The sequence below is a fragment of the Rutidosis leptorrhynchoides genome, chromosome 1 (genome assembly GCF_046630445.1).
Source record: "Rutidosis leptorrhynchoides isolate AG116_Rl617_1_P2 chromosome 1, CSIRO_AGI_Rlap_v1, whole genome shotgun sequence".
NCBI lineage: Eukaryota > Viridiplantae > Streptophyta > Magnoliopsida > Asterales > Asteraceae > Rutidosis > Rutidosis leptorrhynchoides.
The window spans coordinates 60,558,963-60,585,702 of record NC_092333.1 but is presented as its reverse complement, the minus strand read 5'-3'; the positions used below and the strand labels follow the sequence as shown (position 1 = coordinate 60,585,702).

The window sequence follows — 26,740 nt, the reverse complement described above, 5'->3', positions numbered from 1 at the left end:
TACAAACCACATGATTGTACTCGTGCCTTGATTGGAATATCACTCGATTGCTCCACGCAAGCTTCATCATCTCATCCTTCAGTATATCATATGTTTTGCAAAAAAGAATATATTAAATTTAAAAGGGGGTGTAAGAATAGAAAATTTGATGACATAAAGATGGTGTCATGGATTTGGGTGAAAGCACGCAATCAAATTAAAGTTGGTTAAAAGGTGTGAGTTCCAGTTCCAGTTCCAAGACATGAGAATTGATTGGAGATCTTTATCTTTTAGAAGGTGTGATAATGTCCGAGTTTCAGGCTTGTAAATATAAACATGGAGGCCATCATGTTCCCTCCCCATCCAACTCTGATTCAACCGGCCCCACCAATCATTATTCATTATTCTACTACCTTGTTTGTTTAATTACTCTAACACCATAAACATGTTCTCATGCTTATGATCACCTTTATGTACCACTCCTTTACACTTTAAATCTCCCTTATCTAATCATTTGTTTTTTCTGCTGTTTAATTTACAGCTGATCTGCTATAAAATACGTTTTCGTAAGTATGATTTGATTACTAGGGGGGGTTCGGTATTGGTTGTATTAAAACAAGTATGGAAGGTAATCCAAATGTCCATTTACTTGGTCTGTGTGATAGGCATGGTCACAATCGCAAAGTATGTTCGAATTTCATTAACAGGTCATCAAGCTTCATTCGAGTGACGATCGTTATATCCCATTAGGTCATATACTACAGCGTCAACTATAAGAAAAAAATTTGATCAAATCTAAAAATTCTAGTATCAGATTCGAGTGCTTAATTTGGAAAAATAGGATTAATCGGATGTTTTAACTCCGGCAATCGTGCAAACTCGATCGTAAAACTGTAATGTCTGGTTTAATTTTGAGTCATATTGTAAAGATGACTGTGTTGTCTGAATGAGTGACCCAAGGAGTCAGGCGAGAAAGTTTGTTAGAGGGATCGATGACGTGACACTTGTTCCTTTCATGATCGTAACAAACTGGCGTAACAAACTTTCCTGAATTTATAGGCTGACGTGGCACAGACGCTCCACTCGTGTGCCATTGTTTAAGTATTTTGTTGTCCGTGTGCAGACTACCGGGTAACCTACACACTTAACCAAGTTGAAGGGGTTACATACGATCACAGCCTAAACTATCTAAGTGTTCCTGATGTTCTTTATCCGGATATCTACTACACGGTTTATATGCCAAAACTTGTATCCGGTGTTCTTTACCCGGCAATTGGTCATGGTGCCGGTTATTGTTTCCTTGCAATCTTCTATCCTTCCCTGATTGTGCTTCTATACGGTGCTGGTTCTTATTTGTGATTCTTTCATCGTCTATTTTACTTTATAAAATACCAAAATCTTATACGAATAAGGTGTATTTGATACGGAATGGAAATGCGTATCATCAAAGAGCTTCATGATAATCCAGATATAGTTGAGGGAATTTTTCCCGTTTCTTTTATGTTTATGGTTTTATCAAAAGAGACTACCGTCTATATCATATACGAGGAGAGCAGGATGATGAGAAGGTAAAATGGTTGATCCATCATTAGATCACTTTTTTCCAGATAGAAGATTTGGTTAGTTTGATGAGTACTAGAAAATTTTAGTGTAACCAACCACGGAATTCTCAAACGTATCAAATAAAACGTTGGCATAAACGTAGAGAAAAATATGCACATATGTAAAAGAAACAGATACATGTAGCACACAGCTTGTATCAGGTTCGAATCATACCCCCACATCCATAAACAACGATAGGAAAACGTGCACCTGAAAAGGCACTGGTTAAACTCACCTCACACTAATATATATATATTAGAAGGATGAGGGCACTTGTCAAGTTTGATGTTTTTTTTAGTCAGCCTTTTGGTGTAGCGGCAACGGGGCATTTTCCTAAAGTATTCCACAAAATATAATCCCCCGAGTGGACCTGTCACCAAATGAAGATATTTACTATTAGCTAATGAAAGAAAAGCATTCAAAGAGCGACAAGCTTCAACAGTTTTATATATATATATATATATATATATATATATGTAGTGGTAGGATCAAGAGGGAAGTAACCAATCGGGGGGAGCAAAAACTTTTTTTTTTCGTTTTTTGAAAAAACTTTGTTAACGAACATTATAGATGGGATGAAAATATGAACATTTAGTAAAGACACTTTGTGATAAATGTTTTTATTTTGGCGGGAAAACGCTCGAAGAAGTAATATATAACAATTATCGTGTTTTTCGAGCGTATGTTGAGGTTTTAGCTATTGGGGTTTAGATATTAGGGTTTATAGGGTTTAGATATTAGGGTTTAGAAATTTAGGGTTTAGATTTAGGGTTTAACACGAACGGTTTAGAGTTTAGGGTTTGGTGTTTTGGGTTTATGACCAAACCCTAAACCCTAAACTCTAAATCGGGCTAAATTTTACTTCACAAAACATGAAAAAAAAAACGTTCATATTCTTCACGAACAATATTATCTTGAATGTTTATCTTCTAAATGTTCATATTTTTGTGTGATCTTGATGCCGGAAAAAAAAATTCCAAAAAAAGCGAAAAAAAAAAAAATTTGCTTCACCCCGATTGGTTACTTCCCCATTATATATATATATATATATATATATATATATATATATATATATATATAACTTTCACAATGTAGAGCCATTAGAGAAAGAAAGTGACCTGGGTTGAGTAATCAACAGGAACCTTGACAGACGGAAAGATGTTTATCTGCATAGCAATTTGTCACAAGGATTTTCACAAACTCGCAAGATTAAGATACAAGAAAGATCGAAACCCTTGCTTTAGAATTTTTATACAATAACACGGGAGTAGACTCACAGATTTAGGATCTACGGTCATGCCTGATAGAGATGAACCCGCCATCTTGAAAGAAACCTGTGTCAGAAATTTACTTTTAGTACTCTGTAGCACAACAAACTATAAAGTTTAATGTACTCAAGGGTCAATTTATATCCAAATTGAAGCACGTAAGGTGATGTTTGCATCCCATTTGAGAGTTGATGTGACTGGTTTAATGTATGACTATCATGTTATGATTTTATTTCCCTTGAGTTCAAGAAATAGTGTGTGCCTTCCCACAAAATATTTGATCAAGAAACTTGGCTATGGGGCATTTCAGATTTGTCACGTGCAGGTTGATTAGTGATTTTTAAAGCAATATATAAGTCCGTCCTTTGTTTTGTACATAAAAAAATAGACAAAATTGCCCAATCGTCCCTGTGTTTATGGTTTTTTGCCCATATCATCCCTGTGTTAACAAAACTGCATAAATCAACCTTAAATGCCAAATAATGTCCCAAATCAATCCCTGACTTAACTTCTGTCAAAATCTCCGTTAGTGAACATCTATTAGAATCAGTGAACAAGGACGGTAATAAAGCCCTAAACAGGCTGAATTATTATAGGTTAACAAGAGATTTGGTGCTATGACATTTGGGGTATTTTGCTTCTGCTATTTCTCACTCAAGTTACATGTATTTTTGTAATGAGAGTATTAATGATGATTTTTGTTTATCCCTAAACTTTGATTCACGTGAACTATGTAAGAGTGCATATTAGATGGGCTGAATTATATGATGCAGGTTCAGATTAAGCAGTGCTTCTACTTCAATTCAGTTCGTTACAAGATAAATATAAAGATATAAACCAGTTATTTAGAAGTTAACTGACAAGTACATACCGGTTGAGTTTTATTATATCTACAAACATGTAAGCTGATTAAGGGTCTAATAAGACTTCAAATTAAGACGAAATCATGTTCAATTATTAATTATTAATTATTAATTATTAATTATTAATTATTAATTTAAAGTTATACTGCCCGATAAATTAATCAACTAGTTCTCTACTAAATTTAATTGATTTTTAAGCTATCACTAAAGCTTCATCTTGAAGATGATGAAGAGGATCTTTGTTGCAATCTTTTATGAAACTTCAGGGACCAATGTTATATTTTTGACTAACAGAGAATTTAACAAAGTTTAAGGCAGGGACTAATTTGGGAAGTTATTTGGCTTTTAAGGATGATTTATGCAGTTTTGTTAACACAGGGACGATTTGGGCAAAAAACCATAAACACATGGACGATTTGGACAATTTTGTCTAAAAAATATATATTTAGTCTTGATCAAATTAGACTTCTCTAGAATACCTATGAGGCAAGCTTTTATTTCTTACTTATTCTATTTGAAGGTATCAAAACCATCAGTTGAGCATCAGATATGTGATACTTATTCTATCTGAAGGTATCAAAACCATCAGTTGGTTTCTCTATCGAAATCTGTAATCTATAAAGTGTAAAAAACTAAAAAAGGAGAAGAAATGCATACCTTGGCATAGTTGTATGCGTGCCAACAAAAGGGCTCTTCTAAATCAACAGCTGGAAGATCCTTATTCATTTTATCCATCAAGTACTCATCCACATTCACCATATTATTTGCCGCCTCTATTTCCGTATCACTATCTTCATCACCTTGAACAGACCCGGAGTTGACGGACCTCTGACTTTTCCATGGACCAAACCGGACAGTTCCCGGAAACGTTGCTTCAATACACTTACCAACAACTCCTCGACCGATCGGTATAATTTTCCATTCAACTGAATGCTCGGTATGAGAAACAGTTCCAGTAGAAGGCGTCCCTTCAAAAGAAACCACCTTTCTTCTAGGAAACGGCATATTAACAGTACAAAACTCCATTGTTAACGGAGACTTATAACCCTCCATTATAGATAACTTAAACAAAAAAGCCCCTTCATTTTCAGACACCATTGAAAGCTGGTAAAATCCCTTGATTGGAACACCTAAAGAACAAGGTGCTTGATACCTTAACAATACAAAATTTCCAAGTGGCGGTGAAAACATTATTGTCTGTTTATCTCCACCTTGTTCGGGAAATTGAGCACAAGGGTGAAATGATAATATCTCGACACGTTTACTGTCTAATCCGGTTAGTGGAAACAGGACATCAGGCAGTCCTTCCAATTCTGCCCGGCAGTTAACTTGCCCTGATACTGATAAGCTATCGGGAATTTCGTCACGGTCATACATTGCAGCATTAACAATCTCGTGAATTGTAAATAACAGTCGTTGTTTTCCTTTGTAAAGATATGGTTTCCAAGCAGGTTGTTTGCTGTCTACGAGTGGGGTGTCACCTGGCGAGAAGCCATTAGTTCTAACAGCAGAAATGTTGGAGTAGCTTAGATCGATTGGAGTGCCTATATGGAAGAGAAGTAGCAGATAATTAATTAATCCCACATGCCAGAAAGATGTGCAGGGAGGGTATGGGTCAAGTTAACCCACAAACATGATTCATTACCTAGTAGACGTCAAAAAGGGCCGGGCAAGGGTCAAGTTGACCCACAAACAATATGTTATCTATTCTTTAATTTTGATAACCTTATATGCTAGTAATGATTTGCAATAAACAACACACACACATGACACACTTCAAAATAATAGCAATTTAGAGGTTGTATGTATTAAGAAATACACTTAGGGTGAATTTGACTCCTTTGGGTGAAGCTAACTAATTTTATCCCTGCTATTCTTCTCACAATTATTTGACATGTACTTTTTGCTTTCTTATTTTTTAAAGCTTTAAATCATATATTTAAATATATTTAATAACAAGTATTAAGTATTATCCTATAGTATTCCACTATATTCCCATTTCCATACATCTATTTGAACCAAGCACACCCTCAGCATAAGAAGTAGAGTTCAAACCTCTCTTAGATTCAAAAATTAAACATGTTTCGCTTATCAGACTCATTCATTATTTTTGTATAACTTTATCCTCAACTTCCTACAGAGTTGAGGTTGTTTTCTAGTGTCATGACTAGTATATCTTGTTCTCTTACTATTAGAAAAGGGACAAAAAGAACACGAAACGTAAAATATGCACAGCAGATTTGCATCTAAAAAAAATTAAGTATTTATATACTGAAGTTTACTATACCAAAGGGCATTGCAGTACTGATGAAACTCCGTAGTGTGTCTTTATCGGGGTTTCTTGAGCCAATCTTTGGACCATCTGATGCACCAGAACCGCCAGCAATAGTGCTGGAATTGGTGGAAGCAGCAACTGGTGCTGCTACCGGTTTTGGTCTTGCTGAAATGCCTATACTTCCAGTTAGGGAATCTAATAAGCCTCCAACTGAAGGTCCTGCGGTTACAACTACTTCAGGCTCTGGGTGATCTGATGTAATTATGTCACCTAGGACATGGGCCACCATGAATGCCCTGTACAGAAAAAATCAAACCGTCTTAAGTTGAATAGGAAGATACACATATAGATATTATATTTTTTTTGAAAAGCAAGCCAAAAAAACTATATAAAAATAAACTAGAAAACCAGAGTACAACAGGAGCACAAAATGACTCCTACCAACACCAACAAAAACCAAAGCACAAATGAGGAACAGAGAAGAAAACTAAAGAAAAAAAAGGCTGCAGAGCTAGCAGCGGAACAACTATAAACAAGCTACAACTCCCCATAAGTGCTAGGATTCGTAAGCCACATGAGCCAATCGATTTTTTTGTTGCGAAAACGTCTTGAAATCCAATCAAAACTTCTCACTTGAATCTCGTTTAGCGCAATCGGACCATTCCATTTTTTCTTGTTGAAAACCATCGAATTTCGATTCTTCCAAATTAGGTAGCTAGTAGTGAACTTTACCGCTTGCCAAATTTGATGACCTAACGAAGATTTTGCCCCGATAAAATTTCTTTTAAAAATATCCTCGAAAGAGTTATTTTGAAGGTTGTCGTTATTCCACCATTTATAAATCCTGCCCCACACCTCTTTCGCGTCTTTACAATCCCATAAACTATGATCAACCGATTCTAAACCCTCGTTGCACAATGGACATCTTACCGAGTCAAGATCCACATCTCTTTTATCAAGCTCTAGTCTTACCGGAAGTCTCTTGAGAGCTGCACGCCAATTGAAAATCACTACTTTTTTCGGGATCAACGCGTTACGATTTGTCTTCAAGTTGCAAAAAAATTGAGTCAGCAGCTTATTGTCGACTAATTTGGTAAGCTCTTTTGTTGTGAAAGAATGTTTGCTCGAAAGGTTCCATTCCCAAACGTCTTCTGTCCTGTCATATTTTGTCAGAGAGTCAACCATGTTAGTAATTTCTTGCAGCTCCCCGAGTTCCCTTCCAAACAGATTCCTGTTCCAGCTCCAAGTTTGCCTCAAACTGTTACCAGTCCATTGAACACGATCACATACCCGAACGTCTTTCACAGTTTCTTGCCTGAACAATCTTCGAAATTTATCCTTCAATATTATCCCATGAAGCCAAGGATGATCCCAGAATAGTGTGCTCGAGCCATCCCCAATACACTTGGAAAAGGACTTTGTAAAACAGATGCCTGCACGATCTATTTCCTGACCTGTTACAAGAATTTTATGCCAAGTAGTACCCTTAGACCGAATGGGATCATGCATAGAAAACAGTCCCCCATTTGACCCATGGATACTTGAGATAATTTTCACCCAAAAGGAGTTGTTTTCGGTAAGAAAACGCCACCACCATTTGCCAAGCAATGCCATATTTTTACCCTGAAGAGACCCGATATTTAACCCCCCCGAATCATAAGGAACAAGCAATTTTTCCCACTTAACCCAAGCCAATTTGTAGTTATCACCCGACCCGCCCCAAAAAAAATTTCGTCTCAATCTCTCAAGCACTTTTAACACACACACGGGAGCACGATAGAGCGAGAAATAATACAAGGGCAAGCTATTGAGAACCGACTTTACTAAAGTTAATCTACCACCGAAAGACAAATTACGTGCTTTCCACTCCGAGAGCCTTTTCTTGAAATTCTCGATGACCGGTTGCCAGTCCTTCATTCTATTCATTTTTGTCCCCATTGGTAATCCTAGGTAAGTAAACGGAAACTCACCCATCTTACACCCGAGACTGTCAGCCATGGATATAGTGTCCGTCTTATTTACTCCAATTCCAAAAATGTTGCTTTTATGATAATTGATTTTGAGCCCTGAAACCAACTCGAAGCATTTGAGAATATTTATAAGATTTTGAGCGTTTCTTCGACTCCATTTCCCGAAAAACATAGTATCATCTGCATATTGCAAGTGAGATACCAAAACGTTGTCCGAACCCACATTGACACCTTGGTACAAATTCTTTTCGATTGCCATTTTCGTGAGAAAGCTGAGCCCTTCCGTTGCAATTATGAAGAGAAACGGAGATAATGGGTCACCTTGTCTAACACCTTTTTTTAACGGGAATTCATTTGTTGGAGAGCCATTGACTAGAACCGAAACCGTGGCCGACTTTAAACACGCGCATATCCAATTTCTCCATTTTTGGCTAAAGCCCATATGATTCATCACATCGAATAAGAAGTCCCACCGAAGATTATCAAATGCCTTTTCAAAGTCCACTTTAAATATTATGCTCCTTTCTTTTTTGTTTCTCAAATATTCGATCGTTTCGTTTGCAACCAACGCTCCATCTAGAATATAACGACCCTTCATGAAAGCGCTTTGCTCCTCCCCAATAAGGTTCGGAACTACTTTCCTTAGCCGATTAGATAATAGTTTAGCTACAATTTTATAATAGCTACCTATTAAACTAATCGGTCGAAAATCTCCAAGACATAAAGGATCAGACTTCTTAGGGATTAAGGATATGAACGAAGAGTTACATCCCAAAGAAATTTCCTCCCGCTGCCAAAACCAACGAACAGCCTTCATTAGATCGTCTTTTAATAACCACCAAAACTTCTTGAAATTAAAACCATCCGGGCCCGGCGCTTTTGAACTTCCGCAATCTTTTATGGCGTCCCACACTTCGTCTTCATTAAAGTGAGCATCAAGTGCTAAAACCTCATCATCCGACAACCTACAAGTTACCAAATTATCGATGACAGGATTGACATTCTGCTCATCATCAAAACGTTTCTTGAAATATCTAAACACCTCATCCTTTATTACTACCGGATCTTCCACCCATTCCCCACTTACTGTTATGCCTCTAATATTGTTTTTCGCTTGTCTTCTTTTAATTATCGAGTGAAAGTATTTAGAATTTTCATCTCCCTCGGTGATCCATTTGATTCTCGCTTTTTGTCTCACCATACCCGCCTTGACTTTTTCTAATTCAAACCACTGTTTTCTCGCCTCTTTCCATGCTGCCAGTTCAGACTCAGAAAGAGATCTTTTTTCAGCTTCTAATTCCCACTTTACAGCAGCAGATTCTTGTTCAGCAAGCTCTTTGTCAATCTTACCAAACTTGTCTTTGCTCCAATTTCTTAGAGCAAATTTTACGTTCTTCAGCTTATTTCGGAAAACACAGTCTAATCTATTCCCTTCTACTTTTGAGTTCCACGCTTCAATAACCACATCTTCTGCTCCTTCCATACTAAACCACTCATCGAACACCCTAAAAGGTTTAGGGCCAAAGTCATGAAAATTATCGCGCAAAATGATTGGACAGTGATCCGACCATTTTCTTTCTAAAGCCACCGATGAGAGATCGTTCCAGAGATGAAGAAATTTCTCTGAAACCAAGAATCTATCTAACTTACTAAATTTAAACCCATCTTCACTCAATCTCGTAAACTTGCGACCCCCTAAAGGAACATCAATGAGACCAGTGTTCTCAATAAAATTGTTAAAACCAACCGCTCTATATTCATGAAAAACACTATTGAATCTCTCAGTTTGGTCTCGAACCTCGTTGAAATCCCCACATATGACCCACGCTGTGTCAATACTAGAAATCAACCCTTCCAACAAACACCACAATCTATTTTTATCTCTATCATTATGCGGCCCATATACATTCACAATTGTTGATTCACGACCCGATCCTTTCCATTTTCCTTTTATCACAATAAAGAATTCTTCAATGATCTGATCAAAAACCTCAAAACAGCTACAATCCCAAATAGTGAGCAGGCCCCCTGATTTACCCGCCATTGGCTTCTGAATAAAGTCAAAATTACAGGATCCCCACAACCGCTCTAACCAAATCGAATTAATCTCGTGACATTTTGTTTCTTGAAACACAGCGATGTTCGGCCTCTCAGAAAAACACAGGCTTTTAACCCACCCGAAATTCCCTTCTTGATTCAAACTACGCACATTTAACGACATAATCTTCATGGATAGAGAAGAAGTTCGAAAACGATAAAAAAACATTACCTTATTGATTTCCTTGGCCAGGCCAGCGCAGCCCCAATTCTTCTCCAAACTTTTTAAGATCGTCATTTCCAAGCGAGCTGCTGGAAGAGCTACAATTTTTCTTTGAACTTTTTGATTTCTTTTCATGTTCCGGGTTTTTTTTTTCGAATTCGGAGTGTGAATTTGATTTACCTCCAATATTTTGTCTTGAAGTGCTTGATTTTGTATTTTTTGATTTCTTGATTTCGATTTCAATGCCCTTGTCCCGGGTGATTCCTTTGCGTTTGGCATGAGGGGTTCTAGCAATCGATTTCGCGTATCTTATTTTTGATGATGCACGCCAGTTACCGACCGCTTTCCAATAATTCTCCTTCTCTAGTGATCTTGATTGGCTTTAATTATCTTTACCTTTAGGTTTAGGTGTCGAAACAGCTTTGCTCCTCTTGATCCCATTGTTTATTGAACTGTCGTTATTTGGTTCATTCATGAAACCACACATGGGTGATTTATTTTTAGGCCCAACATATTGTTTCTCTTTTCCAGGCCTATCGTTTTTAAGCCCATCGTTTTCAGGTCCATCTAATTCAACATTTTTTGCTTCAACCAGCCCAATATCATTTTGTCTTGTACCTACAGTCCCATTATGTCCTGTACCTTCTAGCCCACTAGCGTCATTAGGCCCAATCCTTTCTAACCCCGCATTTTCCTCTGAATAATTTGAGTTAGGCCTGTTTGACCCGACCGTGTCCTCTACCACCCTATTAAAATCAAAAGTGTTACCCTCGATATTATAACTTGAATCATGCGCAACCTTTTCTGAATTCACGTTATCATTGCCATTAACATCATTATCTATGTTTCCCATTTTATCAATAAAAGTCTCCTCTTTCCAATGCGCTTTTGTTTGTTTGTCTCCCACTGAACAAGTTGACTGTTGGTCTTCAAGGATTAAACCGTTACCACCATTCTCGCCGACCGGAGCATCATCGGCCGGAGTATTATCTCCGATATTGTCATCGGCATATTCTTGAGTCTTACCCCCATTCTTTTCTTTGGCCAGGGGAGAATCATGAACATCGAATGTATCATTAATAAACTCCATAGAATCATCCGAAAAATTATCGTCTTCATCATCAGATTCATCATCACGCACATTTTCATCTCTTTGATCATCTACAGCTTCTTCCCAATCACTTGAAATATTTGTGCCATTCTCCTTTTCCATTCAATACCTACTATGTCAGTTGTGTCTTCAATTACATGAACGAAAAAGGTTTTATTTTCATGACCCATTTTTACATATCCATCAATCATCACTTCACTTTCAGTCCTAATAAGTATTCTTCCAACCACTAAGTTTTGATTTTCATCTTCTAAGATTTCGCAATTCTCCATTCTCATCACTTCGCCCCAGCGATTGGCAGCCAATTCGAAAGTGCTCTTCATCCAGCAAGTAGCTGGAACACCCTTTACATTGATCCATACAAGCCTCTTTCTATGCCAGTATCCCTCATCCCACAAGATTAACTTTGTAAACCAATTTGTAATAGTATGATCTTTATTGTTTATGACATTTGCTGCCGATTTCTCCGAATCCATTATGAGCATGATCTCCAAATCTCCCAAGTACTTAACACTTTTGACCCCAAAGTTTTCCACCTTGCATAGAGCTTCAATTTGATCCAATAAAACATATTCTCTGATTGTACCAATTAATGTTTTACCGAAGAGGTAAGCATTAGGTGATATATCTATAATATCAACTAATTTTCCATCTTCAATACCTTTCTCTTGCTGATTATTTTTGTACTGACCATGTCTTGTGTCTCCTCCACTGTCCCCTCTAGTTGTATCTTTTTTACCATCCATAGGAGTACCTCTACCATCTTCACCACCCAAATCTTTTTTAATACTTAGCTTAGATCTCAGGTCATCCCTTTCGGCTTCAACTTTTTTACTTCTTAATTTATCCCTAAGATCAACAGTTTGTTTCCCATCTTCCTTCTTCTTACTCGAAAGTTTAGTTCTAAGATCCTCCGAATGCTTTCCTCTGACCACTTCATCGTAGTACCTTTCATCTCTTCCAGCATTATTACTCCATCTGCCATGTCTTTCGTCCTTATAACTCCAGTCTTTTGATTCTTCATAGTTTGTTCTGCTGCCATGTTGCTTTTGTTCCGATCTTTGATTTGCCCTGAACACGCATAACGTTTCACCCTTGATTCTGATATTTGATAGTACTTGTAATAGCCTGTCTTTATCATGAACTTGTTCGAATCTGATGAAAGCGAACCGTAGTCTGTTTCTGAGTCTCTTTCTTGCCATGTATACATCTCTTAAAGCTCCATATTGTTTGAATAATCTCCATAGATCCACCACTTCCCAGCTTTCAGGAAATTTAAAGCACATGTAAGATGTCCATCGATTTGAGTTAACCCTCGAAAAGTTGCCCTCAGAGCTATCCTTGTAGAAAACCCTATCTCTAATCGTGCCCCTTGAATGGAAAGTCCTCACATCTCTCGTGTTTGATCTCGCCTGAAAACGCTCGAAAAACCTTGCCGGAAATCTCTCTCTAAATTGCCCTCTCATTCTCTCTCTCATTCTCAATAACTAGGACTTAATCATAATCATCATACATATAGATATTATATATCTTAAAGAAGTTACAAAAAGAAGCAAACAATTCACGTCCATGGAGTTTAAAAAAGAAGTAATCAGCGCAATGATAGATTAAATTAGTTATATTACAACAAAATTGGGAGCTACAAACACAAAAATGTGCAACCACTAATTATACTCGCAAAGAACTTACCATACCCTGTGATGCAAGGAAGTTGAAGCAAAATGGAAGACAAATTCCCTTCAACTCCAACACCGTTGCCGCAATCGGACCTATTACGTATAGCGTTGTATGATTTCAAATGACTGGGTTCAACCAAGGGCAGTACAAGAATGTAATATTGTCCTCTGGCATGCAAGATGAGTGGCCAAAATGTATGATCTTCCCCATTTTCTTCTTTCTTAACATGAACACTAACAATATGGCGCATTATTGGATCATCAACCCATGAATCTGATCCTTCAATTGACTGTTTGACCCGTATTCCATGCCCTCGAGCAGATCCTTCCCTACATTGCACACTAAATCAGTTAGCTGCTTCTAACAACAGCTCACAGTATCATATATCCGTATGTGTTTATTTGAATTCAACAACTTAATGGTGTCCTATTGATAGCTATAGACACATAAACACATATATAAATAGTAAGATTCCAATAAGAACACTTCAAAATAAGAACGGAAAGAACACGACATATTCATTCATACAGTCAAAAGTATCACTAGATTCAATTCATACATCTCAAATATGTCTAGAGAGACACTTGTGCATTGTTAGAAATGAATAAAAATCGAGAAACGAAAAACATGGATGAAATTTTTAAGAAATGAACTAGTCAACCAACCGTGTATACATATGGTTCTCAATGATTCTCGTCACTTTAATCTCATATGAACCTTCACTATATTTGTGTATATGTTAGTATAAGTGTATTTCGTTACTATTTCTGTTGTGAGATCTCTGTCACAGCATCTAAATTGAAGTACACTATCCATAATTAAATAGCAGTTCATATATGAGACAAATTCACTTGAAACAATGCATAAAATTTAAACGAAAAGTAGAACAACTGCATAAGAAAACCGCAGAGTACAGAAACCTCTTTTTTCGATCCGCAAACGCAGCAGCAAGTTCTGAATCCGATGGAAGAGATGATGACAGCAAATTCTCATTTGATCTCTTACAAGCAACAGTCCAGCGTCTCTCAACAACCGGAAACCTCCTGATCAATTTCAACAACAAAAGGATAACGTTAATTATACAATTCGTGATTTAACCTAGAATACATATACATAAGTAAAACGAAGAAATTGGATATGTTGATATAAACCGAATAAGAAACCCTAGGAATGAAGTGAGTTAATGATTGATTTGAATTACCGAGAGTAAACGACGACGTCTTGATTGTTGAGGATCCAAAGAGCTCGAATGCTGCAACTGGTATTGATACTACTAGTACAAGGCATCGTTAAATTCTGGTGTTCGTTAAAATGCGTTGAAAATGGAAGGATTTGGGGTTGTTTATTTTTATAAAATGTCGAGTGTGTCATAAACTGACCTTAATCTATCTTTAGTGAACAATTTTAGTCCCTCAAGAATCATTTTCTTCATTTTGATCGAAAGGTATGTACTTTCAAAAATGGTAAAGAGTCAACCTCTATCTTTTTAATTTCAGTCATATCACAAACAACTTCGAAGTAGAAAGAAACTGTAGTTACAAAATTTTTTTTTTTTTTTTTTTTATACGGAAGATCAAGGACATCCAAAGAGTTGAAGCTGACGGGAATCGAACATGAAACATCTTTTCAAAAAACTTCAAACGCTTACAGCTTGAACCTACAAACATCTTTTCAGAAAAACGTAAAAATGTCATCCGAATCAACTAAATATGTTGATTTAGAACACAAATCTGAGGCTCCATCAATATCCTTTGATGAATTAAATCATTGGAATGGGGTTAACGCAATATTTTGCAATATCAGTTCTATAACAATAACTTGAGACGTCTACTCGGGTGCAGGTAGGAAAAAAAAAAGAAATAAGTAGGATGAAAAAAATAGCTACCACCATCCAAAGGATACATAATTGTCATATTCGCAGTAATAAAATAGTTCAACTGAAACAAATATCTTCTATCCCCTTATTACAACCTAATACCTGAATTACCTTAACCGTATAATTAGCTTTTCCAGGATCACAACAGTATAATATTTTGTTTGTGTACATGTATTCTCTTAAAAAAGCTAACATTGTATTAAAACCAAAGTCATTTATTTTATCTTCCAAGTATCAGGATTTTAGATTTCCACACAGAGGTAGGAGATGATGGACCCTGCGCGCCTACGAGTCCTCTCACTAACCTTTGACTTTTCAATTAGAATCTTCTTAATGTTGGTACATGTAGATATAACAGTGGCCACCCCTGCTGCAGTCACACCGGGACAATAAACCATGTGGCAGGATTCAAGAAATTTGCATCTGTTAACAAGATGTGCTAAACCAACATCACTTATTTCTCGACAATGTGATAGCACTATATCCTGTAATAAAGGACACCCTTCTCCTACCTCTACCAGTGCCATGTCCTGCAAATTCTGCAAAAAAAAAAAAAAAAAAAAAAAAAAAAAAAAAATAATAATAATAATAATAATAATAATAATAATAATAATAATAATAATAATTAAAAAAAAGATTTTAGGGATCAAATTAATCAAAATGATATTTTAACCATTTTTTTATTTATTCAGATCTTACTTGAAGAACGCTAACATCCAAATATGTTAGTTGAGGGCAGCCTCTTGCAATTGCTGTTATTCCAATATCACCAATTTGGTGGCAGCCACTGACATTTAAATGACGTAACAAAGGGCAACCATCACCAATAGCCACCAGAGCTTCATCCCCTACCCTGGTAATTAAAAATAAATGCATAATTAGTTATTAGATAAAAATATACTAATGATAAAAAGCAAAAATTGGCCACATGTAAGAGATACGGATATAGAAATCTAACAAAAAGCAATCTTTGATTGACAAAAAGAGAATCACAAACAAAAAAGAAACATAAATTTACAAAACCAAAAAAATTCATTATTATTTAGTGAACTAAGTAACAGTATCATAAAGTAAATGCAATTATACAACATATACGTAGCTATATGAATGCATAATGTTTTTACATGTACAATAGGCTATTGTTCAAATGGATGGGAAAACAAAATCATACAAGTACGTGCGCGTGCGTACTTGTATGCGTACTTGTATAATTGTACGAAAGTGTGAAACTGCAACTTGTTACCTATCACAAAAACGGATACTGAGTTCCGTAAGGTATTTACAGTTTTCACCAACAGCTGTAATTCCCTTGCTCCCAACCTATACGTAATACAAATATGTTCGTTTAGACTTATATAAGTATTGCATACGACACTTTTGACACACATGGCACAACAGATTAATAGGGACAGATGTTACAATAGACAACACTATAAATGATATATCAAGTAACATGTTTGTACATGCATATGGAAATAGTTGAAAGAAGAATATACTGAATACCTCATAACATCTGCGTATGTGAAGTTTTTTCAAATTCTTGCAGCCAATAGCGATGCTACAAATGGCATCATCACCAATAAGAGAGCAATCCACTAAATGAAGGGCTTGCAAGTACTTGCAGCCTTTACCAACTTCGAATAAGGCATCATCACTCACTTTCTGACAGTATAGTAATGCTAACTCTTTAAGACGCCTGTAACAAAAATTTGTCTTTTAAAGAGTACAATCACAAAATTTGTTTTTTAAGAGTGGCAGATGAAGTAAATACCTTTCAGATAGAAATATGAAAAAGAAAAGACAAATAACTGGAAAATCAAAATGTCCAGACAACATAAGACATAGAAGCAGTGCTGCCATTGATCCACGTCACGGGTAACACGATTAAACTTTTTTTTTCTTTCCCGAGTCCAAAAGGGATCGTTTTGAAAATCAAATAAGTAACCAAACACTTCTTTGTTCCTTTTTATTTTACTAATCATTAACTAAATGCGTTAATTATTATTACGAATTTAAAATAGTTACAATCACAAACTCACTTTGAATACGGCAGTTTTGGCTGTTTTATGTATTAATAATATATATTGAGCAGCTTTTAACGCATTTGACCTGTTACACACATTCCCTTTTCAGGTAATTTTTACATTTGACCTGTTTCAGATCAAACACAGCCCAAATCAGCCCAATTATATATATATATATATATATATATATATATATATATATATATATATATATATATATATATATATATATAATGATAAAATGGTGGCGCTTCTAATATCTACAACACTAAACACCTTTCACGCTACAACTAAAATGAACCCCACTAAAACTAGAGAAAGATATCATTTTTATTTCCCACATTGGTGTAGGAAAAAATGGGTATTATTCTTGTTGTGAGCTCTAATAACTCCTAAATAAGGTATATGATAAAATACTGAAAACTAATTGCATTTTTTGACCCAAAAAACGTCAATCAAATCTTTACTCATAGCTTACATGCAAGACCTTCCGATGCTTTGCAGCCCAAATGTGCTAATATTGTGGCAACCATTGACTTCCAACCGTTCAAGTTCAGAGCAACCAGCTGCAACAGCCTCTAATCCCTTATCGCTCAGGAAATAGCAATCACTCAGCATCAGATTCTTCAACTTTTTACATCCCTTCCCAATCGCACAAAGGCTCCTGCATATTAATTTAACATCAGATCAATGAGATTATAAACTTGTAACTTAGTTTCTCTTATATTTCTAAGAAGATTATTTTAACTTTGAAGTAGAGAGTTCCAGTTTCGTAAAACCATTGTCCAGTATAGTGTATAAGTGAATTAGTACCAAAATCATCGCTGGACAATTGGCCAATCTGCAGATCTAGTGAATGACTATTACTTTTAATAAATCCATCCCAAATGTTGGATTTCAGGCTGCAACCCGTAACGAAGTTAGTTGACAATCGTTAGAGAAGTCATATGCACGGTAAACATAGTTAGTTAGGACCATTCCTGTTAGTTTACTATCCTCATTTCAAAGTAACATTTATATTCATCCATCTTCTGATCTTCGTGTTGTTTATTTTCCACAAAAAGATGTCCAACAATATTACTGTTATATCAAAATTCACATGTCTTCAATATAACATCCATTTTTTAGCAAAGCCTAAATTTCATCTTTTTATATAATTGAAAACTGTAAGTACAAGTGAAACCACCAGTCAACCACCAACAAGATTTCAGAACTTCTCTAAAATAAAATGCCAAGTTCCATTGAAATACAACATCTTCTTTCCTGGCACTAACTTTTTTCTCATTTGTATTGACTTGTCTAGTTTATTATCTCTATTTGCAACTGAAAGACCATTATTGACAATATTTCGAACTAACTGTGTAGCCTAAACTAATGTACTATCCTAGATGCTACACTGACACACACTTCTTTCTCAGAAATGCACGACAAATGAAAATCTTGACATTAACATTAGAAATAGATATCTTATAATAAAAAAAGGCAACAAAGTGTAAGCAACATAAGTCTTGATATTGCATGTGAGTTGGTTTAGAAAGTTAACGGTCTTAATCGAAGAGATAAAGAAAGTAAACTAACTTGTCTGAAAATCTCTGAAAACTATAGAGTGCTAAGGACTCCAAGAGCACACATAAGTTACCAACAGCAGTCAAAGCCTCATCTGTAACCATGATACATTGAAGATTCAAATTCTTAAGACGGGGACAACCTTTTGCAACAGCAATTATCCCTTTGTTACGAATATACTCTGAGTCCAATGACAAAGTCTCAAGAGATCTGCAATAAGACCCTACAGCTTCTAGTGATACATCAGTTATTTTATCACAAGCAGCCACACCAAGTGATTTAAGAGTCTTCCCGCAACCAATGGCTAACTCAATTAAACCTGTGTCGGTTAAACCTTCACAAAAACGAAAGTTCACTGCTTCAAGTTGTTTACAACACTCGCCAATAGCACCTATACCTTGATCTCCAACATAGCAGCCCTGTGGAATAAATAATTAAAATTATAATTAAGTTCAAAACTAAATAGCTTTCAATATGTGCAAACTTTTCTTTTTAATTAGATTAAATGTAAGCTTTTCAATACGAAGATTCAATAAACCACCAATTAAACCTACATCATATCATGACGATTTACAAGGAACAGCCACGTCATCACTAAGGTGTTGTTTGTTTTTTAGTCTACCGCATCTGTAGACTAGTTGTTTTTCTAAAGATATAAGATAAAATAATGTCTTATTTTGTCTATAACCTCGCAGACTTAGAAATATGCTTCGTAGTGCTACAGACAAGATTAAGTAATTTTGCAGACATAAAAACAAACAATTTTCACTATTCAACAATCAACATGCATGCAGATGTTTAGGCCACATCTTCTTTACAGACATCGTCCGCAGATTTTTAGACAAGAACATCTTAAAAAACAAACAACACCTAAGTTGACATGAAACAACATGGCAACCGCATGACAAGAACAGATCGAGCTAGACACTAACATTGACCAGACACTCTTAAACAACTAGATTAGAGTATTTTTCAAAGTTAACCAAAAAATAAGACCCTCTCCAACTAAACTGATCCATCCATACTTGACAATAAACAAGAGTGAGACAAGATATTATTACCTGCAAATCCAAGGATTTCAAAGATGCACATTTCTGAGCTACAAATCTAAGACCCTCACTTGTTGCATTAGAGCACCATATTAGTGTTAATTTCTCAAGTTTGGTAAAACCATCAGCAACGGCAGCCAAGCCAGCATCCGATAGACAATATGACTCAAATCTCTCCGCAAAAAAGTGATGCCTGGCCCATGCAGATTGTCTAGCAGGGCGTCGTCTTCCCTGCAATTTACCAAAAAATTAAATACTAATAATAACCAAAAGTACAGACTTTCATATGAGCTTGAACACACCATTCATATTCATTTCGATATTAAAATACATTTAATAGTAAAGGGTATCAAGAATGTAGATAAACAAGTGCCATCTAAGCACAAAGTATCAAATTTGATTTATATGTAATAATGCCATCAACAAACATTGGAAAAAAACTCCCAATTTATGCAACTACAACAAAGGTTCTTATTCTTCTTCAACTACATAGATATGGCAAACCAAAGTACACAAATCAAATTTTGTTAAGTCTAATTGGACTAAATTTTGTTTATTTATATTCCTCAAAAAAAAAAATAGTTACAGAAAAATGAAAGTAAAGCCTATACAACATCTTGTGATTATTATCACGCATATGTCAATCTTTACACGCTTTTAAAAAAAAAAAATGAAACATCATATGCTTTTTACACAAGAGATGAATTCTAATTCTATTTACACAAGAGATAAATTCTAATTATTGAGTGGTTCATTTTTCTACGTCTCAAAAGAGATATCCGACAAATGTAACTGTAGCACGGGTTTATATTCCTCTACAAATGCATATTTTGGTGGGAAAAAAATACTTTATTTTGCCAAAACAATCACAGCCTAACGAGTAACGACTTGACACCTTTCATATCATAAAATCATATTTCACTCTAAAGAATGCACATAATATTCAGAAAACTACAGAAATACCAAAGCCACATGCTTATATTAACTAATGTTATAAATATGAGAATACCTACTCAACTAATAAAACGTACTTTTCAAAATTGATGAATTAGTTACACAACCTTTCACACTTTTCAGGCAATATTCCAACAAGAGTACTTCCCAACTATGCACAAATTTGTTAGTTTAACATCGAAAAGTCAAGAACTTTGATTTAATAACAGCTAATAGTTGAACTTATTAATCATCCACTAATGTAGAAAATTGCACAAGAAAGTTTACAAGAGATATATCTACTTGATGATAGTACCATTGTACTCTACTACTCCCTCAATCACTAAACGTAAGGTTAATACATCACATGTTTCCTATTTTTATTCAAGCACATATTGTAGTGATTGGTGAAGAATTAAACAAAGAAAAAATGTAACTTAACTACACCACTTCTAAACTTGTGAACCTCACAGTTCATAATGGGAAAATCCTTCGACCATTCATTATTATAGAAAGCTATCAAAGTGAGACTAGTGACGTTATCCCAAACAACACTTGCCAACCAAACATCATCAGAATTTTCTTGAGCAGTTAATGTAATACTTATTCCATTACGATCCTCAAAAGTGCAATGCTCCATATCGTTCATGATATTTGTGACAGTTCATGAAACGGTAAACTGTGCGAATGACCAAGCTACAACTTTTATTCGATCTTGTAAACTTCCTAAATCAATAAAGGTTTTTCCACATACTTTGCACATATTATGAATACTTTTTCAACCTATCATGAATGCTGACATAAAGTAGCTCACTCAACACCAATATCTAATATATCTAAATTTAGTGAGACAATACAATTAAGTAAACTGCACATATCATATTTAGAGAGACAACACAATTAAGTAAATTGCACATGTCATACACTGGTATCATAGTTATATAGAGTACCAAACACTATTCTCACTATACATGTACCAGATTCGTCAAAAACTAAACAGAATTTCGTTCAAAATCTAATTTCCATTCAATTCAATTTCAATTTAGTATTGATTAGACAACAATATTGCACAAGCAGACTACAAAACTAAATATAATACTGTATTCTATTCTAGTTTCTAATATACTTTATATAAGTGCCCTAATGCCCTATACTTCATTTCGTAATTAAATTAAACATAAAAAAAAAAAAAAAAAAAAAAAAATCAGGGCAAAAAGCGAGCTTACAACACCAAAGGGATGAGCATCAGATAATCGCTCATCGATATAAAGGTTGGTAACATTAACGAAACGCCTAGCGATGAGATTAACAAGTGAATCGGGGCTACCGGAGCCACCGATTCGAATTGTATCACGGCTGAAACGTTCTAGGGCTTGCCAACGACGGCAGACCAGAGAAGATGCATCTCGGCTGGATTTTGAATCCAAATTACGAAAGATCTCGATGATCAATTCATCTGGTAACATTGAATTTATCCAATCGTGACGCCTCATATTCAATTCACTACAAATTCATGTATAGAGATGTATAAAGATATAGATATAGATACAGTGTTCTGTGGATTATGATTGAGTTGTAATGTGACTCGGTGGATCGGCGGTTGAGTATAAAGAGAGGGTCTGGTTTCAGGAATTCAGCTGATAAAGTTGGTTTACCGGCCCCACACTTTCTAAATGTAAATGTAAATAAATACTTCATAAATAAATATAAAAAATTATTAAAAAGTTAGAGTTGTAAAATATGAAGGGAAATTATAAAAACATTCGGTTGTAAAACCCGATTGTGATGATTTACACTTCTATATATACACACATACAAACACTTCAAAACATACTACACCCACAATAATTCAAACACTTCCAACACCAAAACATTATCTTCATCAAAATGTCTTCATAAAAAAAAACATCCAAACAAAAACAAAAACAAACACCCGAACAACATTCATCGGGTGTCGATCGGGATATGTGGAGTTCACTTTTACAAGATATCGAACGACACAATATTACCGTTCCGAGACCCGTAACATCTTCTATCCACCAACAACATTTCACTCATCCACGAGGCGGTTTCGGAGGTCCTCAAAATTTCAGTTACGGAGGTCCTCAAAATTTCGGTTTCGGAGGTCCTCAAATTTCGGTTTTGGACATCCACAAGGTGGTTTTGGTCATCCACAAGGCATTTTTGCTGGATACGGACCGCCACAACATTTCGTAAACCCCAACCAAAACATGTATCAATCACAAGTTAACCCTCCGTTAGAAGGTTCACAACCCGAAATTAATGCGGTTCAAGAAACGCAATTTGATACCGAAGAAGTTGAAGAAACACAAACACCCGAGTCACATGGAAAAGGAAAACGGGCAAAGGTTATGTGGTCTGATAAATTTATCTGAGTGTTGGGCACGAGCTTCTGAAAACAACATTATCGGGAACTCACAAACTACTAGGCCATTTTGGTCCACCGCCCGAGAGGAGTACAACAATTTGGTTACCAAGCCTCGCCGACAAGATCAATTAACGGGAAATTGGAGTAGGATGTGTAAAGACATCAAGATCTTCATTGGAATTTATGAAAAGCTAAAACAACATTGGAAAAGTGGAGAGAATGACGCGGATCTTATGAAACACGCCCAACCCGACTCAATTAATCTTGAAGATCCCGACCCAACATCGACACTGACCACGAATGTACCAAACTTGGAGCCTTTCTTCCGAGGAGATCCTATACGTCGTCCTCGAGGTCGTGATAGTTCAAAAAGTGCTAAAAGTTCAGGTTCTTCGGATGCGGCTTCTCGGCTTTCTTCGGACGAGGCTCGAGCTCGCGTTATTGATTCGTCCATAGCTACAAGGCAAACTATGGAGGAGTTACGAAAAGAAGCACAAACGCGTACGAAGTTTGATGGTTTGAGGCTTTTATCTCAAGAAGTTTTTCCCAACATTCCTCCGGACCAATATGAGTTGGTCATGAAATATCGGAACCATCTCACCAAAAAGTACTTAGCGGAGTACAATTTCGACGATGAAGAATAAATTATGTATTGTTTTTTAATTATGTCTTTTTAATTTTTAGCTTTTAAAATTTGTAATGTTTTTGATTTTTAATTGTACCTTTTATAATGTAATGTGACGACCCGGGAAATTTCGACCAAATTTAAACTTAATCTTTATATGGTTTCGACACGATAAGCAAAGTCTGTAATGTTGAATCTCAAAAATTTTGACATAGATTCATATATACCTTTGACTATTCCCGACGATTCACGAACAATTGAATGAATATATATATATATATATATATATATATATATATATATATATATATATATATATATATATATATAAGTATATATATAATATTAATAAGTGTATATATAATATTAATAAAGTATACTGTAATCAATTTAAATTAAATTTGTAAAATAACAAAGTTATCAGTAGGATGAATATATATAAATAGATATATGATATTATTATGACACTATATAGATATATATATAAGATCTCTAATAGTAATTATTATATTATAACATTTATAAAATATATAAATATTAAATATTCAATAGATGTATTCATATAATATATGATATAATTACTAAATATTATATAATTAATAAATGTAATTACAAGTGTAAGTATAGTTGTTATATTATTATCATTAATAATATAAATATTAAAATCAGTATTATTAATAATACTATATAACGTACAAATATGAAATTTGGTACATTTGATTTGTTATATTATCATTATTGATATTATTGTTACCATTATTAATATCATTATAACTTGTAGAAAAATTATAATTTTAGATATTATTATTACTATTATCATTAAGAATTATTATTATTAATATTATAAACTATTACTATTATCCTTATTATTATCATTATAGTTATTAGAGAGTAATAATATTTATAAGTATTATCATTAATAATATGATCATTATCATTTTTATAAGTAATACTATAATTGTCACTATTTAATATCATTAATATTATTATTATTGATATTATTATCATTATTATCATTTCTATTTCTATTATTATTATTGATTATTGATTATTATTAAAATTGTTGAAATTATCATTTTATTATTAACATCATCATTGTTATTATTATTATTTTTAAATGTATTATTAGTATTATCCTAGAAATAATATTAGTAATAATATAATTATTATTAATTAGTATTATTATTACTAAAATATTTATATTATTTATATTTACAAATACAGATAAATAATTATAGAATCAGTTACATGTTAACATCAACTATACTAGATTGGTACGAATTCTTCTCCAAGTGGATTCATATCAATATCAGTAGTACAAATCAGTTACCAACTATATTTGATTTTATGGTATTTTATTAATTTTTTTGCTTTAATTTGTCTGATTGAGAATTTGAGAACCACGTTTCCTATATAATTGATCAATTCAGTTAAAACGTAAATCATTCAACCTACTACTAAGTTTAGCCATCACACAAATCGTTTAAAGCCTGTAATTTAATCGAATTTTTTTTTTTAAAAAAAGAGGGAAGAACAGATACTACTCCGTTCCCATTTTAATTTCTTGAAAATCTCGAATTCGAATCGTATTTCAAAAACTAATAATGCCATTGTTTTAGGATTATTCTAGTTGAACTTCCTGTAAAATTTCAAAATCCAATTTCATCTATTCATTCTGAATTCGTGAGTCAAAGTAAATTTTTACAAAAGTTAAACAATATTCTACAATCGAATTGAAGATGTAGGTGTTGTTTCTGTCAAAATTGATAATTTATAAAGTTTCTATGAAGCAATTGCCACACAATTCATGTTATAAACTTTCTCTATAACAGTCTTAAAGTCGAAATCAATTATCGAGTTCATTACAATTTTTTTTCACGAACAGCTATATTTTTTTTTTATTTTGTGTCTGTTAATTTAATTTTCAATTACCGGTCACTCCTAGCTCAATTAAGACACTTAATTTCGTATAAGCAATTAGTTGTATAAGTGGTAATTGGGTTCTTTGGTTGACTGATGTATCAGATAGAAAAGAAGGAGGAAACACTGAATAATTGGTTAAATAAATTGCGATGGTGATTTAAAACAGAATTAATGGAACAGAGGAACGGTTTGTGTGGGTGTCAGGTTAGCGGGAGGTGATATGTCCCGTTCTTATTGATTAAAAATGTTCCATATTAATTGATTTCGTTGCGAGGTTTTGACCTCTATATGAGACGTTTTTCAAAGACTGCATTCATTTTTAAAACAAACCATAACCTTTATTTCATAAATAAAGGTTTAAAAAAAGCTTTACGTAGATTATCAAATAATGATAATCTAAAATATCCTGTTTACACACGACCATTACATAATGGTTTACAATACAAATATGTTACATCGAAATCAGTTTCTTGAATGCAGTTTTTACACAATATCATACAAAAATGGACTCCAAATCTTGTCCTTATTTTAGTATGCAACAGTGGAAGCTCTTAGTATTCACCTGAGAATAAACATGCTTTAAACGTCAAAAAAAATGTTGGTGAGTTATAGGTTTAACCTATATATATCAAATCGTAACAATAGACCACAAGATTTCATATTTCAATACACATCCCATATATAGAGATAAAAATCATTCATATGGTGAACACCTGGTAACCGACATTAACAAGATGCATATATATAAGAATATCCCCATCATTCCGGGACACCCTTCGGATATGATATAAATTTCGAAGTACTAAAGCATCCGGTACTTTGGATGGGGTTTGTTAGGCCCAATAGATCTATCTTTAGGATTCGCGTCAATTAGGGTGTCTGTTCCCTAATTCTTAGATTACCAGACTTAATAAAAAGGGGCATATTCGATTTCGATAATTCAACCATAGAATGTAGTTTCACGTACTTGTGTCTATTTTGTAAATCATTTATAAAACCTGCATGTATTCTCATCTCAAAAATATTAGATTTTAAAAGTGGGACTATAACTCACTTTCACAGATTTTTACTTCGTTGAGAAGTAAGACTTGGCCACTGGTTGATTCACGAACCTATAACAATATATACATATATATCAAAGTATGTTTAAAATATATTTACAACACTTTTAATATATTTTGATGTTTTAAGTTTTTTAAGTCAGCTGTCCTCGTTAGTAACCTACAACTAGTTGTCCACAGTTAGATGTACAGAAATAAATCGATAAATATTATCTTGAATCAATCCACGACCCAGTGTATACGTATCTCAGTATTGATCACAACTCAAACTATATATATTTTGAAATCA

General features: G+C 34.4%; 2 protein-coding genes across 3 annotated transcripts; both read right to left on the bottom strand.

Annotated features, from left to right (window-relative positions):
* Window positions 1-1,645: 1,645 nt before the first annotated feature.
* On the bottom strand, window positions 1,646-14,311 carry LOC139860373 (AP-5 complex subunit mu). 2 transcript variants are annotated; one of them, XM_071849141.1, is made up of 9 exons: window positions 14,207-14,311; window positions 13,926-14,048; window positions 13,671-13,722; window positions 13,023-13,334; window positions 6,000-6,283; window positions 4,370-5,256; window positions 2,859-2,915; window positions 2,700-2,747; window positions 1,646-1,951 (listed from the first exon to the last, which is right to left on the bottom strand). In XM_071849141.1, exons 2-9 carry the CDS (start codon window positions 13,996-13,998, stop codon window positions 1,880-1,882), a joined length of 1,785 nt encoding a protein of 594 aa, XP_071705242.1. In that variant the 5' UTR covers window positions 13,999-14,048; window positions 14,207-14,311; the 3' UTR covers window positions 1,646-1,879. The 2 variants fall into 2 exon arrangements, with proteins under 2 accessions (XP_071705242.1, XP_071705239.1); XM_071849138.1 differs by lacking the exon at window positions 13,671-13,722 and having other exon boundaries at window positions 14,207-14,305.
* Window positions 14,312-15,099: 788 nt separating this feature from the next.
* LOC139860367 (uncharacterized) lies at window positions 15,100-22,076 on the bottom strand. Its single transcript, XM_071849134.1, has 8 exons — window positions 21,680-22,076; window positions 19,533-19,751; window positions 18,484-18,890; window positions 17,384-17,569; window positions 16,385-16,577; window positions 16,125-16,201; window positions 15,581-15,734; window positions 15,100-15,420 (listed from the first exon to the last, which is right to left on the bottom strand). Exons 1-8 carry the CDS (start codon window positions 21,944-21,946, stop codon window positions 15,124-15,126), a joined length of 1,800 nt encoding a protein of 599 aa, XP_071705235.1. The 5' UTR covers window positions 21,947-22,076; the 3' UTR covers window positions 15,100-15,123.
* Window positions 22,077-26,740: the final 4,664 nt, after the last annotated feature.